General features: G+C 49.3%; 2 protein-coding genes across 2 annotated transcripts in view; one reads left to right on the top strand and one right to left on the bottom strand.

Moving 5' to 3' along the window:
- Window positions 1-4,565, top strand: part of fkbp15a (FKBP prolyl isomerase family member 15a) — a 50,113-nt gene extending 45,548 nt beyond the window's left edge. Inside the window, exons 27-29 of the mRNA XM_055660384.1 lie at window positions 82-1,034; window positions 1,810-1,927; window positions 3,131-4,565. Of these exons, the coding sequence (XP_055516359.1) occupies window positions 82-1,034; window positions 1,810-1,927; window positions 3,131-3,208 (1,149 nt within the window). The 3' untranslated portion in view covers window positions 3,209-4,565. The remainder of the gene's footprint in view (window positions 1-81; window positions 1,035-1,809; window positions 1,928-3,130) is intronic.
- Window positions 4,566-7,625: 3,060 nt separating this feature from the next.
- Window positions 7,626-18,626, bottom strand: part of lrsam1 (leucine rich repeat and sterile alpha motif containing 1) — a 34,898-nt gene continuing 23,897 nt past the window's right edge. The window contains 11 exon segments of the mRNA XM_055660372.1: window positions 7,626-9,002; window positions 9,889-10,035; window positions 11,041-11,216; window positions 12,047-12,116; window positions 12,912-13,043; window positions 13,757-13,855; window positions 14,666-14,761; window positions 15,321-15,401; window positions 16,984-17,016; window positions 17,019-17,063; window positions 17,914-18,001. Of these exon segments, the coding sequence (XP_055516347.1) occupies window positions 9,910-10,035; window positions 11,041-11,216; window positions 12,047-12,116; window positions 12,912-13,043; window positions 13,757-13,855; window positions 14,666-14,761; window positions 15,321-15,401; window positions 16,984-17,016; window positions 17,019-17,063; window positions 17,914-18,001 (946 nt within the window). The 3' untranslated portion in view covers window positions 7,626-9,002; window positions 9,889-9,909.

The following is an 18,626-nucleotide window of genomic DNA, read 5'->3' as shown; positions in this document are numbered from 1 at the left end:
CAGCAAATCCTCACGCTCGGCTTGTATCCCCATCACGGTGCTAGTTTTACAGTTGCCGTTCTTACTCTTCTCCCCAAACAGGCCGTTACACTGCAGCTCTTGGTCCAAAGTGAAGACCAGGCACTTGCAAGAAGTGGCAATGAGGGTGAGGAATCTGAGGATGAGACTGAAGAGAAGGCAGCTCCTCCAGTCGAGAGTGAGAACACCGAGGTAGTTACCAACCTTGCTGAAGGAGCAGGTAGAGCAACGTGTGAAGAGGATGCCATGGTGTCGGCAGCTGGCCGGCTAAGTCAGGTGACTCTATCACCCAGCCACCCTCCCGTCAAGGTTGAACCCAATGAAGATCGCGCTGAACCCCAGGACCCCAAGCTGCCCACGTTGGAACAATCCCTTGCTCCCAATATTCCCACTCAGTCCTGGCATCCCACGGCAGGAGAGGCTGTACAAGACACGGCAGGAGAGGGTGTACAAGACACGGCAGGAGAGGCTGTACAAGACACGGCAGGAGAGGCTGTACAAGACACGGCAGGAGAGGCTGTACAAGACACGGCAGGAGAGAGTGTACAAGACACGGCAGGAGAGGGTGTACAAGACACGGCAGGGTTCAGCAAACAATGTGTGGATGAAGAAGGCGAGAAGGATGAGGCAGCACCTCTCCCTGAGAGTGGAAGATGTGATGGAGGGGTGCAAGAGTGTGAGCGGGCACCAGAGGAGCAACACAATGCGGTGTTGAGCAGGGAGTTGGACAGTGATTCAGTCACAGAGAGGATGGCAGTCGCTGAACAAAGAGGCCAGCAGTCTCCGCCACAGGGCAGCAGTGTCTCTGGAGGTCAGGACGTGTCTGCTCCTCCAGACAGCTTGATAGCATCAGCTCTTCATGGAAAGGACGGGAGCCCTGACATCACAAACCATTGTCCACTTCATCAAAGCCAGGCTCCACTGGAGCACAACACACTGCATGTGGCTGAACATGAATCCAATGCTGCACTAACAGCTCCAGAACCCAGACCCGGCTCGTCACCAAACGCCTCCAGGTAAATAACGCCTCGGGCTACTAGTTTTGGTTTAGTTTATTATCACGTGTACCAAGGCTTTTGTTGCGTGCTAACCAGTCAGCGGAAAGACATGTTTACAGCTGAGCCGTCCACGCTGTGCAGATACATGATAAAGGGAATAGAGTGAACACGGCCCATGACTACCGTTAGGTTGTGTATGAGGGAACTGCAGATGCTGGTTTACACCGAAAATACTCAAAATGCCAGACTAACTCAGCGAGACAGGCAGCATCTCTGGAGAGAAAGGGGTGACGTTTTGGGTCAGATTGATGCTACTGGTAGTTTGTTGGTCCAAGTAACTAACAGGTTGAAAAGACAAAATGAGAAGAGGAAGTGAAGAAAGGAATGGAGGGCAAAGAGTTGATAAGTGATGAGATCCTGGCAACAAGTGATCCTGGTCTTCCAGACAAACTGGTCACCTTTGTGATGGTGAAGAACAAATTATCGTTGTAAAACAATAAAATGAGCTTGATGGGTAACGGGGCATCTGTGTATCTACCATGGGGGTGGGATTGAGATGTTTTGTGGCCTGTCTATTGGGGGGGGGGCATGATTTATGATTATTATAAGAAGAATGAAATAAATGCCTGTGCCTGCTCCAGTGAACAATGCATCAAAGGGAGATTCTGTACATGAGGAGCAGATGAATCTTTGTTCTTTGCTGCCAGCGATCATTATATTTGATGCTTGACTGCCTTGCACGATCTTTGTGGTGTTTCAAGGATTTCTTTAACAGTGACTTTAACCGCTTTAGTTTTTTCAGTGATGATGACGATGACAGCTTGTTCAAATCAGCGATGCCAAAGGTGGGGAAGGCAGTGAGGAACTTGGCCAATGAGGAGGAGGAGGATGAGGATGAGGATGAGGAAGTGGTAAGTGTTGCACAGAGTACTGGGCAGTATTGCCATGGTGGGGTGAAGGGCCTTTTCATCCATTGGTACATCAACGTGTAAATAACTCCAGAGGTCAGGAGCTCAGCATACATTCATTGAGTGAGGGACAGTATTGGGAAGAGAAAACCATTCACATTTGAGGTTGTGTGGGCCAGTGTTTGAGACCCTTTCTCCCGTCTGCCCTCGATAAGTTCTGCTAGTTGGGTGGACACAAAGTACTGGATTAACTCAGCGGGTCAGGTGGCGGGAGGGAGGCGGGGGAACTAGAGATATGAAACGGTTCAGAGATGGCACTGATGACCAAGGAAAGGTGGAGCCCACAATGGTCCATTGTTGGCTGTGGAAGAGCTGATAACGAAGGGATACATAGATGGAACAGGTGGAAGTGTAGTTATGACTGGGGGTTGGGGAAGGGGGCAGAGAAATCAACATTCATACTGGTGTTATCTACAGTATAAACCAGCATCTGCAGTTCCTCTACTAGATGGCTGTTGGCTTGTCCTGACCCTTACACTGGGGCCAGAGGACAAGCAGCAGGTTGAGTGTCTTGTCTAACGAGGGAGTCTTCTGTTGTGGTCACTTGGTGACCCACACTGCAAGTCACAGACCAGCAGAATGGAGGCTGCAAGTCATCTCCCCCTTGGCTGCATCGGTTCTGTAGATAATAGTAGTGGCCACCATGAAGAAACAAGTGCCTTCATATTAAAGAGTGGGGGACACTCAGTATAAAGGGGGTGAGGGTAATATTTAGCATGAGCAGCCAATGTCTGATGCTAGGTGAATCTAATGTCAGGCATCCATTAGCAGTGGCTTGGCTTGAGCTTGAGTTTGAGTTTAGTTAAGTGTGGTTTAGGTAAGTGGATAGACACAAAGTGCTGGAGTAACTCAGCGGGACAGGCAGCATCTCTGGATAGAAGGAATGGGTGATGTTTCGGGTCGAGACCCTTCAGAGGAAGAGTTGATTGTTGGCTGAAGGGAAGGTGACGAGGCCAATGCATGATTTGAGGAGTAGGTTGTATTTTGGATATCCATTAGCTGTAGTTTGAGTTTAGTTAAGTGTGCTTTAGGTAAGTGTGTAAGTGGAACCGTTTGCTATTCTCCTGCCCCAGACGCTTGTTTGACGTGCTGGGAATCTGACCATTGTGAGACTTGTCATTGGACTTTTTTTCTTTCCGAACTCAGAGCATGAAGGGTCGACCTCCACCAGCCCCGCTGTTTGGAGATGATGATGATGAGGATGACTTTGACTGGCTGGGCTGAGGCTGCTGCTTGTGGTGATGTCGTCCATGCAGTCACTGAGCAGGGAGTTGACGAGGGACGCACCTATGTGGGACAGGCAGCTTCTGCACAGCTTGACCCCATGGAACTGACATTCCAAGAGTCTGTTTCTATCCTGCTGGTCACAGCCTGGTGTGAAACTCTTCCCCAGGCAACACTGAATGAATCGAGATGAATCTGCACTAACTCTGATCTCCACTGATATTGTTCCTGAACTATTATCTACCTGCGTACTTTAATTTCCTTTTTACTCCCTGCCAGACCTCAGTGGAACGCCACTGCTGTGACAGTCTTGTTACTGGCAGCCTGAATCCACAACAGGCCCTTCATGAGTGCTTAGTAATGCTATTACTGTGCCTGCCACAGTTTGGTTGTGAATATTCCTCCTCCTGTTTCCATCATGTTGAATTGTCAGAGTAGTATTTGTAAGGGGCAGACAGACCCTTGCCCTTGTGCTGTGTGGGGGGTAGAATACAGCCCTGGTTTAGAATAAAGTCCTCGCTGTGCCTTAACCTTGGTGAGCCGGCCCACCGCTCCTCTCTGGTGCCACTTGCATGTACGAGGGAGGTCCACCTTTGGAAACCTTCATTCACAGTAAGTTCATAAGTGATAGGAGCAGAATTAGGCCATTCGGCCCACCAAGTCTATTCTGTCATTCAGTCATGGCTGATCTATCTCTCCCTCCTAACCCCATTCTCCTGCCTTCTCCCCATAACTTCTGACACCCGCACTAATCAAGAATCTATTTATCTCTGCCTTTAAAATATCCATTGACTTGGCCTCCACAGCCGTCTGTGGCAATGAATTCCACAGATTCTCCACCCTCTGACTAAAGAAATCCCTCCTCATCTCCTTTCTAAAGGTAAGTCCTTTTATTCTGAGGTTATGGCCACTAGATTCTCCCACTGGTGGAAACATCCTCTCCACATCCACATTTTGTGGGACTGTGGAAAATGAAGTTTGTTAGTGAAGCTTGAATTCCAAACTTGTACTAAGGCACCTAACACGACAAATAAAATGAATAGTTTAGTGGCAGGTTTTCATGAGCTGTGACACGCACTAAAGGCTTGGCCACCAATCTAATATTTTCTCATTAGACACAAAATGTTGGAGTAACTCACTGGGACAGGCAGCATCTCTGGAGAGAAGGAATGGGTGATGTTTCAGTCGAGACCCGACCCAGAGATGCTGCCAGCCAGAGTTACTCCAGCATTTTGTGTCTATCTTCGGTGTGAACCAGCATCTGCAGTTCCTTCCCACACAATACCCGCATGAGGCAAGTTTCAGTTATCTTTACATTTGTAATTACTTAAAAGTACATAAACAAGAGCACAAATAAGTTAGTGGAATGTTTGATTTTTCTTTTAGGTTCCCGTGGATAATTTGTAATTGCATTTGTACATTTTTGTGTGTTCTAAGCAGCACTTTTATTAGTCACTTTCTGAAAATCTATGTTAGAACAGCCACCGCCTCACTGAAGCATTCCTAGAATCACAACAACAAAATGTGTCCCTTCAGCCCATCTAGTGTGCTGATTGTGTGCTTCTCTCCCTTCATTCCACTTGCCTGCATTGGGTCAGTCACACTCTGTCTTTCCCATCTATCCAACTTATCAATTCAATCAAGTCGGCTAAACGCTATTTCCTGGGTTGAGCTTCATTTATTAAGATGATCATTGAGTTTCCTGAAGCTCTGACACTGGGTGGCTAGTCCTGCAGTTGCTGGAACCTGTGTCTCCACTACTTTGAACTGACTGATTCCTCTAGGCTCCAGTCCCATTGTTATCCCATGCACACCCTGAAACATCCTCATCTTTCGTGACAAGATGTGTGGTCTATGTCTTCTCAAAACCTTCTAGGTTTCTGACCGACCGTGTCATTTCTCTGACTGTTTTAGTGAAGTCATAACAGACTTTAAATTTGACGCAAACTTGCTCATGTTTTGCCCACCATTTCTCTCGATCTAACCCCGGGTGCTTGGTATTCTGCTAGGTCCCCTGATAAACCAGGACTTTGCTTAAAGATGCAAAGTGCTGCAATAACTCGGGCGGCATCTGTGGAGAAAAAGGATGGGTGACGTTTCAGATCAGGACCCTTCTTCAGACTGAAAGTAGAGGGGGGGGGGGATGAAGAGGTGGGTTGAAAAGACCAGGATCTTCCAGCCCATCATTCCCCCCACTACTTGACGAAGGGTCACGACCCAAAACATCACCTATCCATGTTGTCCACAGATGCTGCCTGACCCGCTGAGTTACTCCAGCACTCCGACCTTTTGAATATTATGTTTGCTTACCCTTGTCTGTTACTACTTTACAACTGATGTGATCAATATAGGAATGATCTCAGAGTTGAACAAATTAATTGAATCATGATGAATTGAATGGTACTGAGTGTTATGGAGAATCATTGTCTGTGAACAATGTTGTTGATGTGTACTACCTGCTACTGCCCAGGAGGTTGTGTGTGTAATCCCGTAATATTATCAATGCCACCTGCCATATAAACTGCAGAAGAGACTGATGCACAAGTTAAGAGCTCAAGATATTGGAGGAAGTGTTAGCGTGGATTGAAAGCTGGTGCCAAATGGAAAGAGTTGGATTATACGGGTCATTTTTGGGCTGGAGAGATGTGACCCTGGGTGTATTAACCCAGAGAGGGTCTTGACCCTCAAGTGCTTACTATTTATATTACCACATGAAGGAGGCAACAAGAGGCAACTTTCCAACCGACACTAAAACAGGGATTCTTCAACACGATTTGGGTAGAATGAGTGACTTCTGTTGAGGTTTGAATAGTAAAGACAAGGGAGTGGAGGCCTGGAAAATGGAAGTCATTGAAGAGACGAAGGGCGGGTGAGGTGAGGTGTCTGAAAAAGGGTCTCGACACAAAACGTCACCCATTCCTTCTCTCCAGAGATGCTGCTTGTCCTGCTGAGTTTTGTATCTACCTTAGATTGAGTGACTGACCAGGCAAAATCCTGCAAATGAAATTTATTGTGTGGAAGTGTAAGGTCATACAGAGAAAGCAAGTCAGATTATTGTTGTAATGCAGAGAGATTCTAAATGAGTGCAGTTCTGAAGAGTCGATATCTTCTAGTGCATGAATTGGGAGGCTAGACTGGGTGTGTATTCCGTGGTTTGAATAAGGTTAGCCTTCATTTTACTAAACATACCAAGATCTTTCGTGAGCTCGAGGCTTGATCTGTTTTCACTGGTTTGGATAATCATAAATAAGGAGACAGCTATGAAATAAGAGGCTGGATATTTAAAATGGAGGTGCCATGAAACATGTTGAGAGAGTAATGAGGTCAGATCATTAGATAGTCACGGCAAAGATAGATAAGTCTTGTATTTGAAAGATTTGAGGGTGAGGAGAAACTGATGCAGAAGAGGTGAGGGCAACAGTAATCAGCCCTGATCATATTGATCGAGGCAGGCGTGAGGGGCCTGATGGCCTAATGTTGTGTGATTAGGTGATGCAGGCTCATTTTGATCACAGTTCTGTTTAGACACAAATCTCAACCCTTTAAGTGTCACTGGATTCCTTCAGTTCCACTGCTTCACTTACCTTGTTGCCTTCCTGGACCTCTAGTCCACATGGACCTTGGATCATTGAATATTCATACCTTGGTTTCTTTTCCACTTGTCAGTAATTTCCTCAGCGACCTTCATACTATCTCCCCCCTTCATCAGTATCAAGAAAACAGGCGACAGGCTTTGTATAAATTAGCTGTCATCATTTCTTAATTCCATTTGTGTTGAACCTGGACAGCAGTTGCTGCAATCTGTCTGAGAAGTTTACACGAGTCATATGTCCCAGATAGAACAATGACATTCTTACATGCAGCAGCAGAACAGAATAAAGACAAGGCTTATCGTGCATTGCTGGAGAGATTCATACCATCACTACTGGCCCCTTTCCTTCTGCCAGTAAACTGCATTCTTCTTAAATCATAGTAGAAGTAGACCATTCGGCCCATCATGTCTACTCTGCCATTCAATCTTTCCATCGCGACCACATTCTTCTCCCCATAACCCGACACCCACAATCTGTCAATCTCCATCTTAAAAATACCCGATGACTTCCACAGGTTCACCACCATCTGGCTAAAGATACGTCCTTTAATTCTGAGGCTGTGGCCTCTGGTCCTAGACTCTCCCACTAGTGGAAACACCCTCTTCACATCCACTCTATCCAGGCCTTTCATCATGCAGTAAGTTTCAATGACATCTCATTCATCTATCAGTCGACTGCTCACACCCAGCTGCTGGTCCTCTAACAGATCAGTTTGTTTGAAAATAATACTTGAGGTTGGATTCATTCACTCTGACTGTACAGAATCACATCCAGCGCACCATTCCCCATCCGAGGAGCAGGGAAAAATCAACAGAACAAACCCATAAGGGAAAAGTGACCTTTAATGGGACAATTTCCACAAAGATCACTCAACGTGTATAATTGCAGGATCGGAACCTCTAGTGCACAGCCACACAAGTGCAAATGTTCTGCATAAGACATAATAAATTAAACCTCTAATTTAAAAACATGCTTTACATTCATCTTGTATCTGGTTTTATGTAACATGCAAGTATAAAAGTAAGTCGGACAGTAGCAGCAATGGGTTGTAGAACCCGTCGAAAGCTCGAGACAGAGGGTGGGAGCAGGAAGGACATTGTGGATGGGAGGTGAGTCTGGGAGCAGAGTTGGACTTGGTGGGGAAATGACTGGAGCATGGAACAAGCAATGCTGACCGTTACATAATGGAGACAATTATTCCAGTGAAGTTACAACACCAAGCATGGAGGATGTTCATGAATAAGTAACCAAAGCTACACTCTGCTATTAAACCAGGCTGGCCAACTACCTTTTCATAGAGCTGCAGCAATGGGAACTGGGTTCTGGGGGGGGGGGGGGGGGGGGGGGGGGCACCGCAGGTGGGATGTGACTTGCTGCTTCCACTGTCCTATCAGCTTCAGCTGCCCCTCCATCTATCCCTACTCCTGGGGCAGGGCAGTCCAGGGTGGAGACACACTGTCCCCTGCATGATTCAGGGGTACACAATGAGGAAACCTTTGAGCAGCATGAGATGAAACTTGCTTGTTGGCACGTTGAACAATGATGCACTAGAAACAACAGATCAAGGCTAGCATTACACTTATTGCACAACAACATTTCACTAAATTAATAGATTACAAAAAATAATTGACGTAATTTACTGTCTTAAACCTACACGTTGGAATCATTTAGCCCCAGTCTGACTCCCCCCCCCCCCCCCCCCCCCCCCCCCCCCCCCCACACGCAGAGCTCCTGTTAAACACACTGGGTGATGGTGCCCACAAGCGCTGTAGAGTATGGGTCAGGTTAGGCGAACAATTTAGCCTAACCTTGCCAGGTATCAGTGTGGATGTAACGCTCCAGACCTGCTGTGATGTTGACGGCCACAGGAGACGAGGGAGGATTTGCTGCACATCCATTGTCCAGCAGCCAGCTTTGTTTCCAAGGAGATTCATCAACGTTCAGCACCAGCCAAAGAGGATTCCTTCTCCCTTCCACGTCTCCGCTTGTGTGAAGAAGCAGATTACTGTGGGAGGCCAACTAACGTCACGGCCGACACAGCTCAGCCTGGAGCTGCTGTCGGCATCTGTCCAGGAAGATCTCCAGGCAGCAGAGTGGAGAACAAGCCACTGTTTCACCGAGAGTAAACGTATATTTGTGGTGGGGGTAGAGAGGAGGTGCAAGGCACTCACAGGTTGGGATGCAGGAACTTGCAGGCGGATCTGTGTGACAAGAATACACAGTTAATGATTCCTTGAAACTTTATTGTCACGTGTACCGAGGTACAGCAAAATGCTTTGTTGTGCAGTAAAATTGTAAAATTGTACAGCTGACTTCACCGAGGCCATGCACAAAGAACTGCCATGTTACTGGCGCTGACAGTCACAAAATGTTCATTCAACCTTGTTATCTTATGCTCTACAGCGGTGAACCAGGCTCATCACCACACGTGGCCACGGGTCAATCTCTCCCCCCCCCCCCCCCCCCCCCCCCCCTCCCCCCCCCCCCCCCCTGGGGACCCCCCCTACACTCTCACCTCCCCCCCCCTGGGACCCCCCCCTACATTCTCGCCCCCATGCCCCCCTGCTGGAACGACCCCCCCACACACGGAGTAACTCACCTCCCCACATTTCATCTGGGACCCCCCCAGGCTACATTCTCGAGTCATCTTATTCACAGGAACCTAGGCGCCAACGCCTGAACCACCCCTAGTCCTGGTCAAAGTGGCACCACAGGATTTATTCACATCATTGACCTGTGATGGCATTTCACTGTGGTGCAGGGAGTAAAGGAAGGTGCAGAGACAAGCAGCACGGGACAGGCTGGAGCCCAACTTAGTTGTTGCCATTCTGGGTTGTCCAATTTGCCTGTGTTTAACCCACAGGTGGGTGTATGGAACGAGCTGCCAGAGGAGGTAGTTGAGGCCGGGACTATCCCAACATTTAAGAAGCAGTTAGACAGGTACATGGATAGGTCAAGTTTGGAGGGCTATGGACCAAACGCTGCCAGGTGGGACATGTTTGTCAGTGTGGGCAAGTTGGGCCGAAGGGCCTGCCTGTTTCCACCACAGTGCATCACTCTATGACTCCACCCCGAACAATTGCTTACATTGAAGAGGAGCAGAACTCGTCAGGATGTGCGATATATGCGTATCTTCTGCTGGATATCCCTGCGGCAGAGAGGGCAGGTGTGCAGCTCCATCCCACAGGTGTAACAACAGCAAACGTGGCCACAGGTCAGGAAGATCATCTGGCTCTGGAATGGACAGAGAAGTTTAGTTTAGAGATACAGCATGGAAACAGGCCCTTCGGCCCACCGAGTCTGTGCCGACCAGTGATCCCCGCACACTAACACTATCCTACACACAATTTACATTTACACCAAGCCAATTAATCTACAGACATGTGCCTGCTACACGGGGCAAATTGGATCGGCCGTGGATGTCCCGATGAGGTGAGTGATCGGCCACTGCACCCGCCCCAGTGAAGGTGATGCCAGACGGTGGATGCTGGACAATGTCAGGTGTGGTCTACCTGCTCATGGTTGGATAGTCAGCGACTAAACCGTCTCCCCCACCTGGTTTGCCAGGGGAGGAGGGGGCTGTGGACCCCCAGCAGGACCAAACGCAACACCTGTCAAAGGGCGGATGAGCCCCTAGCGAGCCAACGGCCATCCACACTTCAGTAGAAGTTGCGATCACTGTTGTACACGGCATTGTAAGGTAAAGGTTTTAGCTCCATGTTGTACAAGAGGTGGTGACTTAGTGCTGACGATGTTACCACGTGTGTAGTAGCGAAAGCTGAGTGTGTTAGACCACCTGATATTGTCTTTAAACCCAGAGGTCTGGCACCTGTCTGAGATCTGGCTCCAATTATTCAAACAAGAAAAAGACAAACAGCTGGAGTAACTCAGCGGGTCAGTCAGCATCGGTGGAGAAAAGGAAGAGACGGCAATTCGGGTCGAGACCCTTCTTCACTTAGACAAACGGGACCACTGCCTTCACTGAATCTGATGAAAACATTCACACCATTCAGGAACAGAGAGCTGCAAACCTCCGACACTCCTCAATTCCTTCACCAAGCACCTTTGGACGGTGTTAAACAAAGCTCATGTTCACCAAGGCCGAATCCAGCTGAAGAAGCCTTTGAGTCTGAAGAAGGGTCTCGACCCGAAACATCACCCATTGCTTCTCTTCAGAGATGCTGCCGGTCCCGCTGAGTTACTCCAGCTTTTTGTGTCTATCACGGGCTGTTTGCTTACCTCTCGCTCCATACAGACCACACACTCTGCCTGAGCCACCACCTCTTCAGTGACGGGAGCACTGGGCTGTGGTGGAGCAGAGGGCCCGGCCTCATTCTCATCCTCCACAGGTGCACTGGGCTCACGCTTGTCCCAATCTGCAACCTCCTTCGCTGGTACAGCCGGCAATCTCCAGTCTACGGGAAAGTCAAAATCACACGAGTGATCAGGCCAGGGTTGCCATTTACCAGCCGCAGTGGGTGGTCGCCCTGTCTGTAGTGGGGTCAATTGTGCCAATACAACCCCTGCCCACACCCCTACAAGTCCGTCAGTCTGCCACACCCCCACAAGCCCACACCCCCACAAGTCCGTCAGTCTGCCACACCCCCACAAGCACAGATACAACCCCTACCCACACCCCCACAAGTCCGTCAGTCTGCCACACCGCCACAAGCACAGATACAACCCCTACCCCCATCCCCACAAGCAGATACAACCCCTTGCCCACACCCCCACAAGCACAGATACAACCCCTGCCCCCACCCCCACAAACAGATACAATCCCTGCCCCCACCCCCACAAGTCTGCCAGCATGTCACCTGTCCAGCTGGGGAAGCAGCTACTGGGAGACCGGTGCTTCACGCACCTCACACCGAACGCAGAGCAGAGAGACGGAGAACAGAATGAACCGCCCGCGCCCACAGGCCTCCCTCACTGAGGCAGCTTTGTCCCAGTGTGAGTGTGATGGATCGGTGGGCTTGTGCTTTTCCCAAAGACAGATCCCAAAGACAGCTGGAGTAACTCAGTGGGACAGGCAGCATCTCCGGAGAGAAGGAATGGGTAACGCTTTGGGTCAAGACATGAAACGGGTCTGAGGAAGGGTCTTGACCCAAAACGTCACCCATTCTTTTTCTCCAGAGATGCTGCCTGTCCCGCTGAGTTACTGCAGCTTTTACTGAGCAGGTCCACGGCATTAGGGAAAGGTTGTGTTTGAGGGAGATTGACAAGATGGTCTGGGTGCAGTTACCTCCTTCAGGCAGAAGCTCCTCTACACGGCCCACGATAGCACGCTGCAGCCTGCTCTCCTTCACCCCAATCTGTGGACAGAGGTGAACATGGTGGTGACGGCACTTTACCTGCACCAGCTGGAGAAGCATCGCCAACTGCATCACAATGAAGAGACTTCCTTTCCCAGAGAGTGGGACTGCCTGCACATGGTGCTTCTGAAACACGAGCTTAGTTTAGAGATACAGCGTGGAAACAGGCCCTTCGGCCCACTGAGTCCATGCCGACCAGGGATCGCCACACACTAACACTATCCAACACACACTAGGGACAATTTAGAATTTTACTGAAGCCAAATAACTTACAAACCTGCACGTCTTTGCAGTGTGGGAGGAAACCGGAGCACCCGGAGAAAACACACGCAGGTCACGGGGAGAACGTACAAACTCCGTACAGACAGCACCCGTGGTCAGGATTAAACCTGGGTCTCTGGCGCAGTGAGGCAGCAACTCTACCGCTGTGTCGCCCCTGTTGGAGGTATTCTGGTAAATTGTGACCTAGTTTCCCTGTGGAGGGGCTCAGCGGGACAGGCAGCATCTCTGGAGAAGAGGAATGGGTGACATCTCGGGTCCAGACCCTTCCTCAGACTGAGAGACAGGGGAGAGGGAAACCAGAGGAGGTATGAAAACAAATCAGGGCCAGCTCCGATGACCAAGGGAAGGTGGAGCCCACAAAGGTCTATTGTTGTCTGTGGAAGAGGTGATAACGAGGGGATACGAACAGTGGAACTCATTCCCTCCACCTTTCTCCACAGGGAGGGGGTCAGGCAGTGTGGCTCCCACAATATAAAGGGCGGAGGGCTCCCACAATACGAGCGGCCCACCTACCTTCTCCAGATCCTCCATCGTCATGTACCGCAGCATCTTCAGAGTGATTCGCTGTTGGGCAAAGAGCGGCAGGTACTGGTCAGCTGACAGTGCGGTCAGCAGGTCCACCAGCCCTTTCTCCACACCCTCCTCCTGCACACAATCACACGGCAAAGGGTTAACCGTCTGCCTATAGAACAATCCGGAACAAGCAGGATGCTGAGGGTGGGGACCAGGGACCTTGCGTTATCTTACATTGCACTAAACATTATTCCCTTGATCGTGTATCTACACTGTGAATGGCTCGTTAGTGTGGGTGTGGAGAGGATGTTCCCACTAGTGGGAGAGTCTACAACCAGGGGTCACAGCCTCAGAATAAAAGGACGTTCCTTTAGGAAAGAGATGAGGAGGAATGGCTTTAGCCAGAGGGTGGTGAATCTGTGGAATTCATTGCCACAGACAGCAGTGGAGGCCAAGTCAGTGGATATTTTTAAGGAGCAGGTCGACCCATTTTTGATTAGTATGGGTGTCAGGGGTTATGGGTTGAAGACAGGAGAATGGGGTTGAGAGGGAAAGATAGATCAGTCATGAATGAATGGCAGGTTAGACTTGATGGGCCAAATGACCTAATTCTGCTCCTGTCTTATGGTCGTTAAAATTTAGTCACAGGTAGTGAAGACTGGGTTAACAGGTCAAGCAACTGTTCGGGGTCAACCTGAAATGTCACCTATCCATGTTCCTCAGAGATGCTGCCTGACCTGCTGAGTCACTTCAGCACTTTGTGTCCTTGTGTGTATTAACCAGCATCTGCAGTTCCTAGTTTGTGCATGTTTGAGCGGTCAGTGCCTTGACCAGCGGATCTATACCTGTGCCCGGAGAGACAGGGGCTTCTTGTCCATCAGCCGCTGGTACTGAATCAGCCAGTAATTCTCCTGACTGGTCTCGTGTTTCTTCTGCATTTCCACCTGAAAGGAAAACAAAACTCAGCGAACCGCAGACCCCCACTCACTCACTGCCCATCCCAAACCATCTCACTACACCTCATAATCCAGCCCCTAACAAATCTGGCAGTTCCAACTCAAACCTCCTATGTTGTACCAGACATTGGTGAGATCACATTTGGAGTATAGTGTTCAGTTTTGGTCACCCTGTTGCAGGGCAGCACGGTGGTGCAGCGGTAGAGTTGTTGCCTCACAACCCCAAGGTCACGGGTTCGATCCCGACTACGGGTGCTGTCTGTACAGAGTTCAAACGCTCTCCCTGTGACTGTGTGGGTTTTCTCCAGGAGCTCCGGTTTCCTCCCACACTCCAAAGATGTAATGGTTTGTAGGTTAATTGGTTTTGGTAAAATTGTAAATTGTCCCTATTGTTTGCAGGATAGTGTTAGTGTGCGGGGATCGCTGGTCGGCGAGGGACTCGGTGGGACTGTTTCCACGCTGTTTCTCTAAAGACTGTCTAAAGTTATAAGACAAGAGTATGGCAGCACGCGCTGTATCTCTAAAGTTCAGAAGAAGATTCACAAGGATGTTGTTCTCCCTGAGCAGGCTATGACTCTATTACGTGGAGCACAGGACTGCCATACACACACACACACACACACGTACCACATACACACACTTATCCCCACAAACACACACGCACCCCCGCACACACACACGTACTCACACACTCACTCACACACTCACTCACACACACGTACCCCCACACACACGTACTCACACACACTCACTCACACACACACACACGTACCCCCACACACACACACACACACGTACCAGCAGGTCCTGGAGCTCTTTCTCCCGCAGATTCTTCTCCTTCAGCAGTTGCTGCAGCAGGTCACCGAGTGCCAGCCGCTCACTCGCCAGCGACTCCTGCAGGGACAGAGGGGTACAACAAGCACAGCCTGGGTGACACGCAGCATCTCTGGAGAACATGGCTAAGTGACGTTTCAGGTCGAGACCCTTCTTCAGACCAACCCAAAACATCACATATCCATGTTGCCTGACCCGCTGAGTTACTCCAGCACTCTGTGTCTTTGTGTGTACCAACCAGCATCTGCAGTTGTTTGTTTCTACATTTCACCAGGTTGACACAGCAGCAGTCAGAGGCAAGAAGTCATGACCTGTGCCAACCAAGCCTGGGTGGAGATGGAGATGAAGATGTGAGGAGAGGAGCCCCCCCCCCCCCAAGTGGGTCGGTGAGCTGTGGTGGGGCGGAGAGCAAGGGTGGAGGTGGCAGCATGAATGGTAAGGGAGTAATAGACGCAGGGCGCTCCTTTAGATGAACAAACACAGGCTGCAGGCTGCAGGCACGGAGCAGGCTGGGAGGGAACGGCAGCCCAGAGGGTGGAGAAGGAGCCACTATCCCAGCCCTGACGCTACTTCACCCATCACCCATAAACTGTGCTGCTCGGGAGATTGCCCACCCTACCTGAAGGTTCTCCAAGACATTCTCTCTTCTGTCTAACTCGATCTGTGTCAGCTGCATTAACTCATTCTCAATCAATTTGATCTGAATGGTGCAAAACAAAACAAAACAAAAAGGTTGATTAGACATGTGGATGGTATGAGGTTGTTTCACTACCCACCAGCAACTACCGGCTGGCTGGCTAGACAATGGTAAAAATAATAACAGCGTATGCAAGATGGGATGAAGGATGCTGCAGAGAGTGGACTCTGGCTTGCTGGTGGATCCATTCATTTAGTTTAGTAGTTGTCAACACTGCCCAGTCCATCACCGGCTCTGACCTCCCCACCATCAAAGTGATTTACCGGAGTCGCTGCCTCAAAAAGGCAGCCAGCATCAACAGAGACCCACACCACCCTGGCCACACAATCATCTCACCCCTACCATCGGGAAGAAGTTACAGGAGCCTTCTTCAGACCCCTCGTTTCAACCTGAAAAGTCACCCATTCCTTCTCTCCATAGATGCTGCCAGTCCCGCTGAGTTACTCCAACATTTAGTGTCTATCATCGATTTAAACCAGCATCTGCAGTTCCTTCCGACAGTGAAAAGCTTTTGTTGTGTCCAGTCAGCGGAAAGACAATACATGATTGCATCGAGCCATTTACAGTGTATAGATACATGATAAGGGGGACAGGCAGCATCTCTGGAGAGAAGGAATGGGTGACGTTTCGGGTCAAGACCCTTCTTCTGAAGAAACACGAAACGTCACCCATTCCTTCTCTCCAGATGCTGTCTGACCCGCTGAGTTACTCCAGTACTGTCCTTGCCCAACCTCTCCCCTTTCCCCAGACTATAGTCGTCCTCTGTCTTTGATATATTTTTTCCTTGCCTTTCTTTCATGTGCCTAGAACATTTGCTTCAACCGGCAACTTACGTTAACACAAATTGTCGTTGATTAAAGGAAAAAGAAAGATAAATAAGAGGAAAGTTTAGAGAGCTACAGCATGGAGACAGGTCCTCCGGCCACCGAGTCCACGTTGACCATCGATCACCCGTTCACCAGTTCAATATCATTCGTGTTTACATCCAATCCCTACAGACCAGGCACAATTTAGAGGCCGATTAACCCACAAACCTGCACGTCTTTGGAGAAAACCCACGCAGTCAGGGGGAGAACGAACATACTCCGTACAGACGGCTCCCGTAGTCAGCATCCAACCCAGGTCTCTGCGGTTGTGAGGCAGCAACTCTACCGCTGCGCCACCGTGCCGTCCCAGTGGAGAACAAAGTGGTTTATGAAAGAAGTAAAAAGGAACAAAGAGAAAGGAAGACAAGGCAATAGAGAAAGAACTGACAACAGGTGTGTGGGTGTAGTGCAGCCAGTGAGGTACAGTGGGTGTGTGTGTGACTGTCTGTGCCCCTCTCTCCCATACACCTGGTGCTGGAACCTGCCCAATCCTCACTGGGTGCAGCACGTGTGACAGGGAGTCACCAGGGAGTGGTGCCTGGTTGAAGCCGGCGTTCCATCCCCCAGCACAGCTCGAGCTCATGTGCCAGGTACAACGAGCTCACCTGTGCCAGGTACAACGAGCTCACCTGTGCCAGGTACAACGAGCTCACCTGTGCCAGGTGCACGAACGAGCTCAGGTACAACGAGCTCACCTGTGCCAGGTGTATCGTGCTCACCTGGTCTCTAATGCGCGTGTGCCTTCTGTCCTGTCCTTCTTCACCTGCAGTGCTTCAAATGCAATCTTCTGCATCTCACCCTAAATATAAAAACACAGAATATCTTTAAAGGTATAGCATGAAAATATCCCATTTTCTCATCCATCCCCTACACACTTGCATCCCCCAGCCCACTCTCTACACAGTCTGAAGAAGGATCTTACCCAAAACGTCACCTATCCATGTTCTCCACAGATGCTGCCTGACCCACCGAGTTACTCCAGCACTCTGTGTCCTCTCCTGAACATCTGCCAGACTGATTAAATGAGGTCCATTCGGCCCTCATTACAAGAGAGCCCGTTTTAAACAACAGGGAAACTGATTTTTGATCACAAACACATTTGCCCATTTATCCCATTGCTGTTGAGAGAGAAACATAACTGCATCTACTACTGTCTTGCATTTTATATTCAAACAATTATTATATTGAATCCTGTCAAGATGTTTTAGCTGTAATAAGGCATTATGCAAATACAATTCTTGGGTTAGTTTAGTTTAGAGATACAGTACAGAAACAGGCCCTTCAGCCCACTGAGTCCATGCCAACCAGCAATCACCTTGCACACTAACACTATCCTACAGTCTAGGGACAATTTACAGTCTTGACCAAAGCCAATGAACCTACAAACCTTGGTCTTTGGAGTGTGGGAGGAAACAGAGCACCTGGTGAAAACCCACGCGGTCCCGGGGAGAGAGAACGTGCAAACTCCACACAGACAGCACCCGTAGTCAGAATCGAACCCGGGTCTCTGGCTCTGTGAGGCAGCAACTCTACCCGCTGCGCCACCGTGCAGCACTGCGCATTGTAAAATGACTTCTCTTCAAAGCTTCACCTGCATCTTCAGTCCTATTCAACCCGATCGCAACGAGGATTATAAACAAGATACACACCTCACTCAGGATTTGCCCAATGGTCTTGTTATGATCCATTTGTTGCAAGATCTGAATTTGCTGAAGTTTCCCATCCATTTCCACCATGCTGTAAAACAGAAGGGCCAGCAGGGGGTTAGCATCGTTGGAGCTGTCCACTCACTCACACTTCACGTACGGGCTCTATGGCCGTGGCATCTGTGGAGGGGATGGACAAGCAACGTTTCGTGTTGGCACCCTTCATCGGAGCCTGAAGACTCGAAACACTGGCTATTCCCTGCACGGATTCTGCCTGACCTGCTGAGTCCTTTCAGCATTTGGTGTATAAAAAGAAAAAGATAATCACAGGGTGATAGGGTGCTCAAGAAAGGTTTCAACACACTGGCCTTCATCACTCAGAGTATTATGTATAGACGTTGGGAGGTTATGTTGCAGCTATATATAACGTTGGCGAGCCCACATTTAGAGTAATGTGTTCAGCTCTGCGTACCATGATATAGGAAAGACGTTGTCAAGCTGAAACGGGCTCAGAGAAGATTTACGAGGATGTTGGCAGGACTTGAGGTTCTGAGCTATAGGGAGAGGTTGAGCAGGCTGGGACTCTATTCCTTGGAGCGCAGGAGGGTGAAGGGTCTTACAGAGGTATATAAAATAATAGAGATTACAGGGACAAGGCAGGAGATTGGGGTTAGGAGGGATAGATAGAATTGAATTGATTTGAATAGATTTTATTA

Source organism: Leucoraja erinacea, chromosome 31, assembly GCF_028641065.1.
Source record: "Leucoraja erinacea ecotype New England chromosome 31, Leri_hhj_1, whole genome shotgun sequence".
Taxonomy (NCBI): Eukaryota; Metazoa; Chordata; class Chondrichthyes; order Rajiformes; family Rajidae; genus Leucoraja; species Leucoraja erinaceus.
Note: the sequence above shows the minus strand (reverse complement) of the source record. Positions and strands in the feature narration are given on the sequence as shown.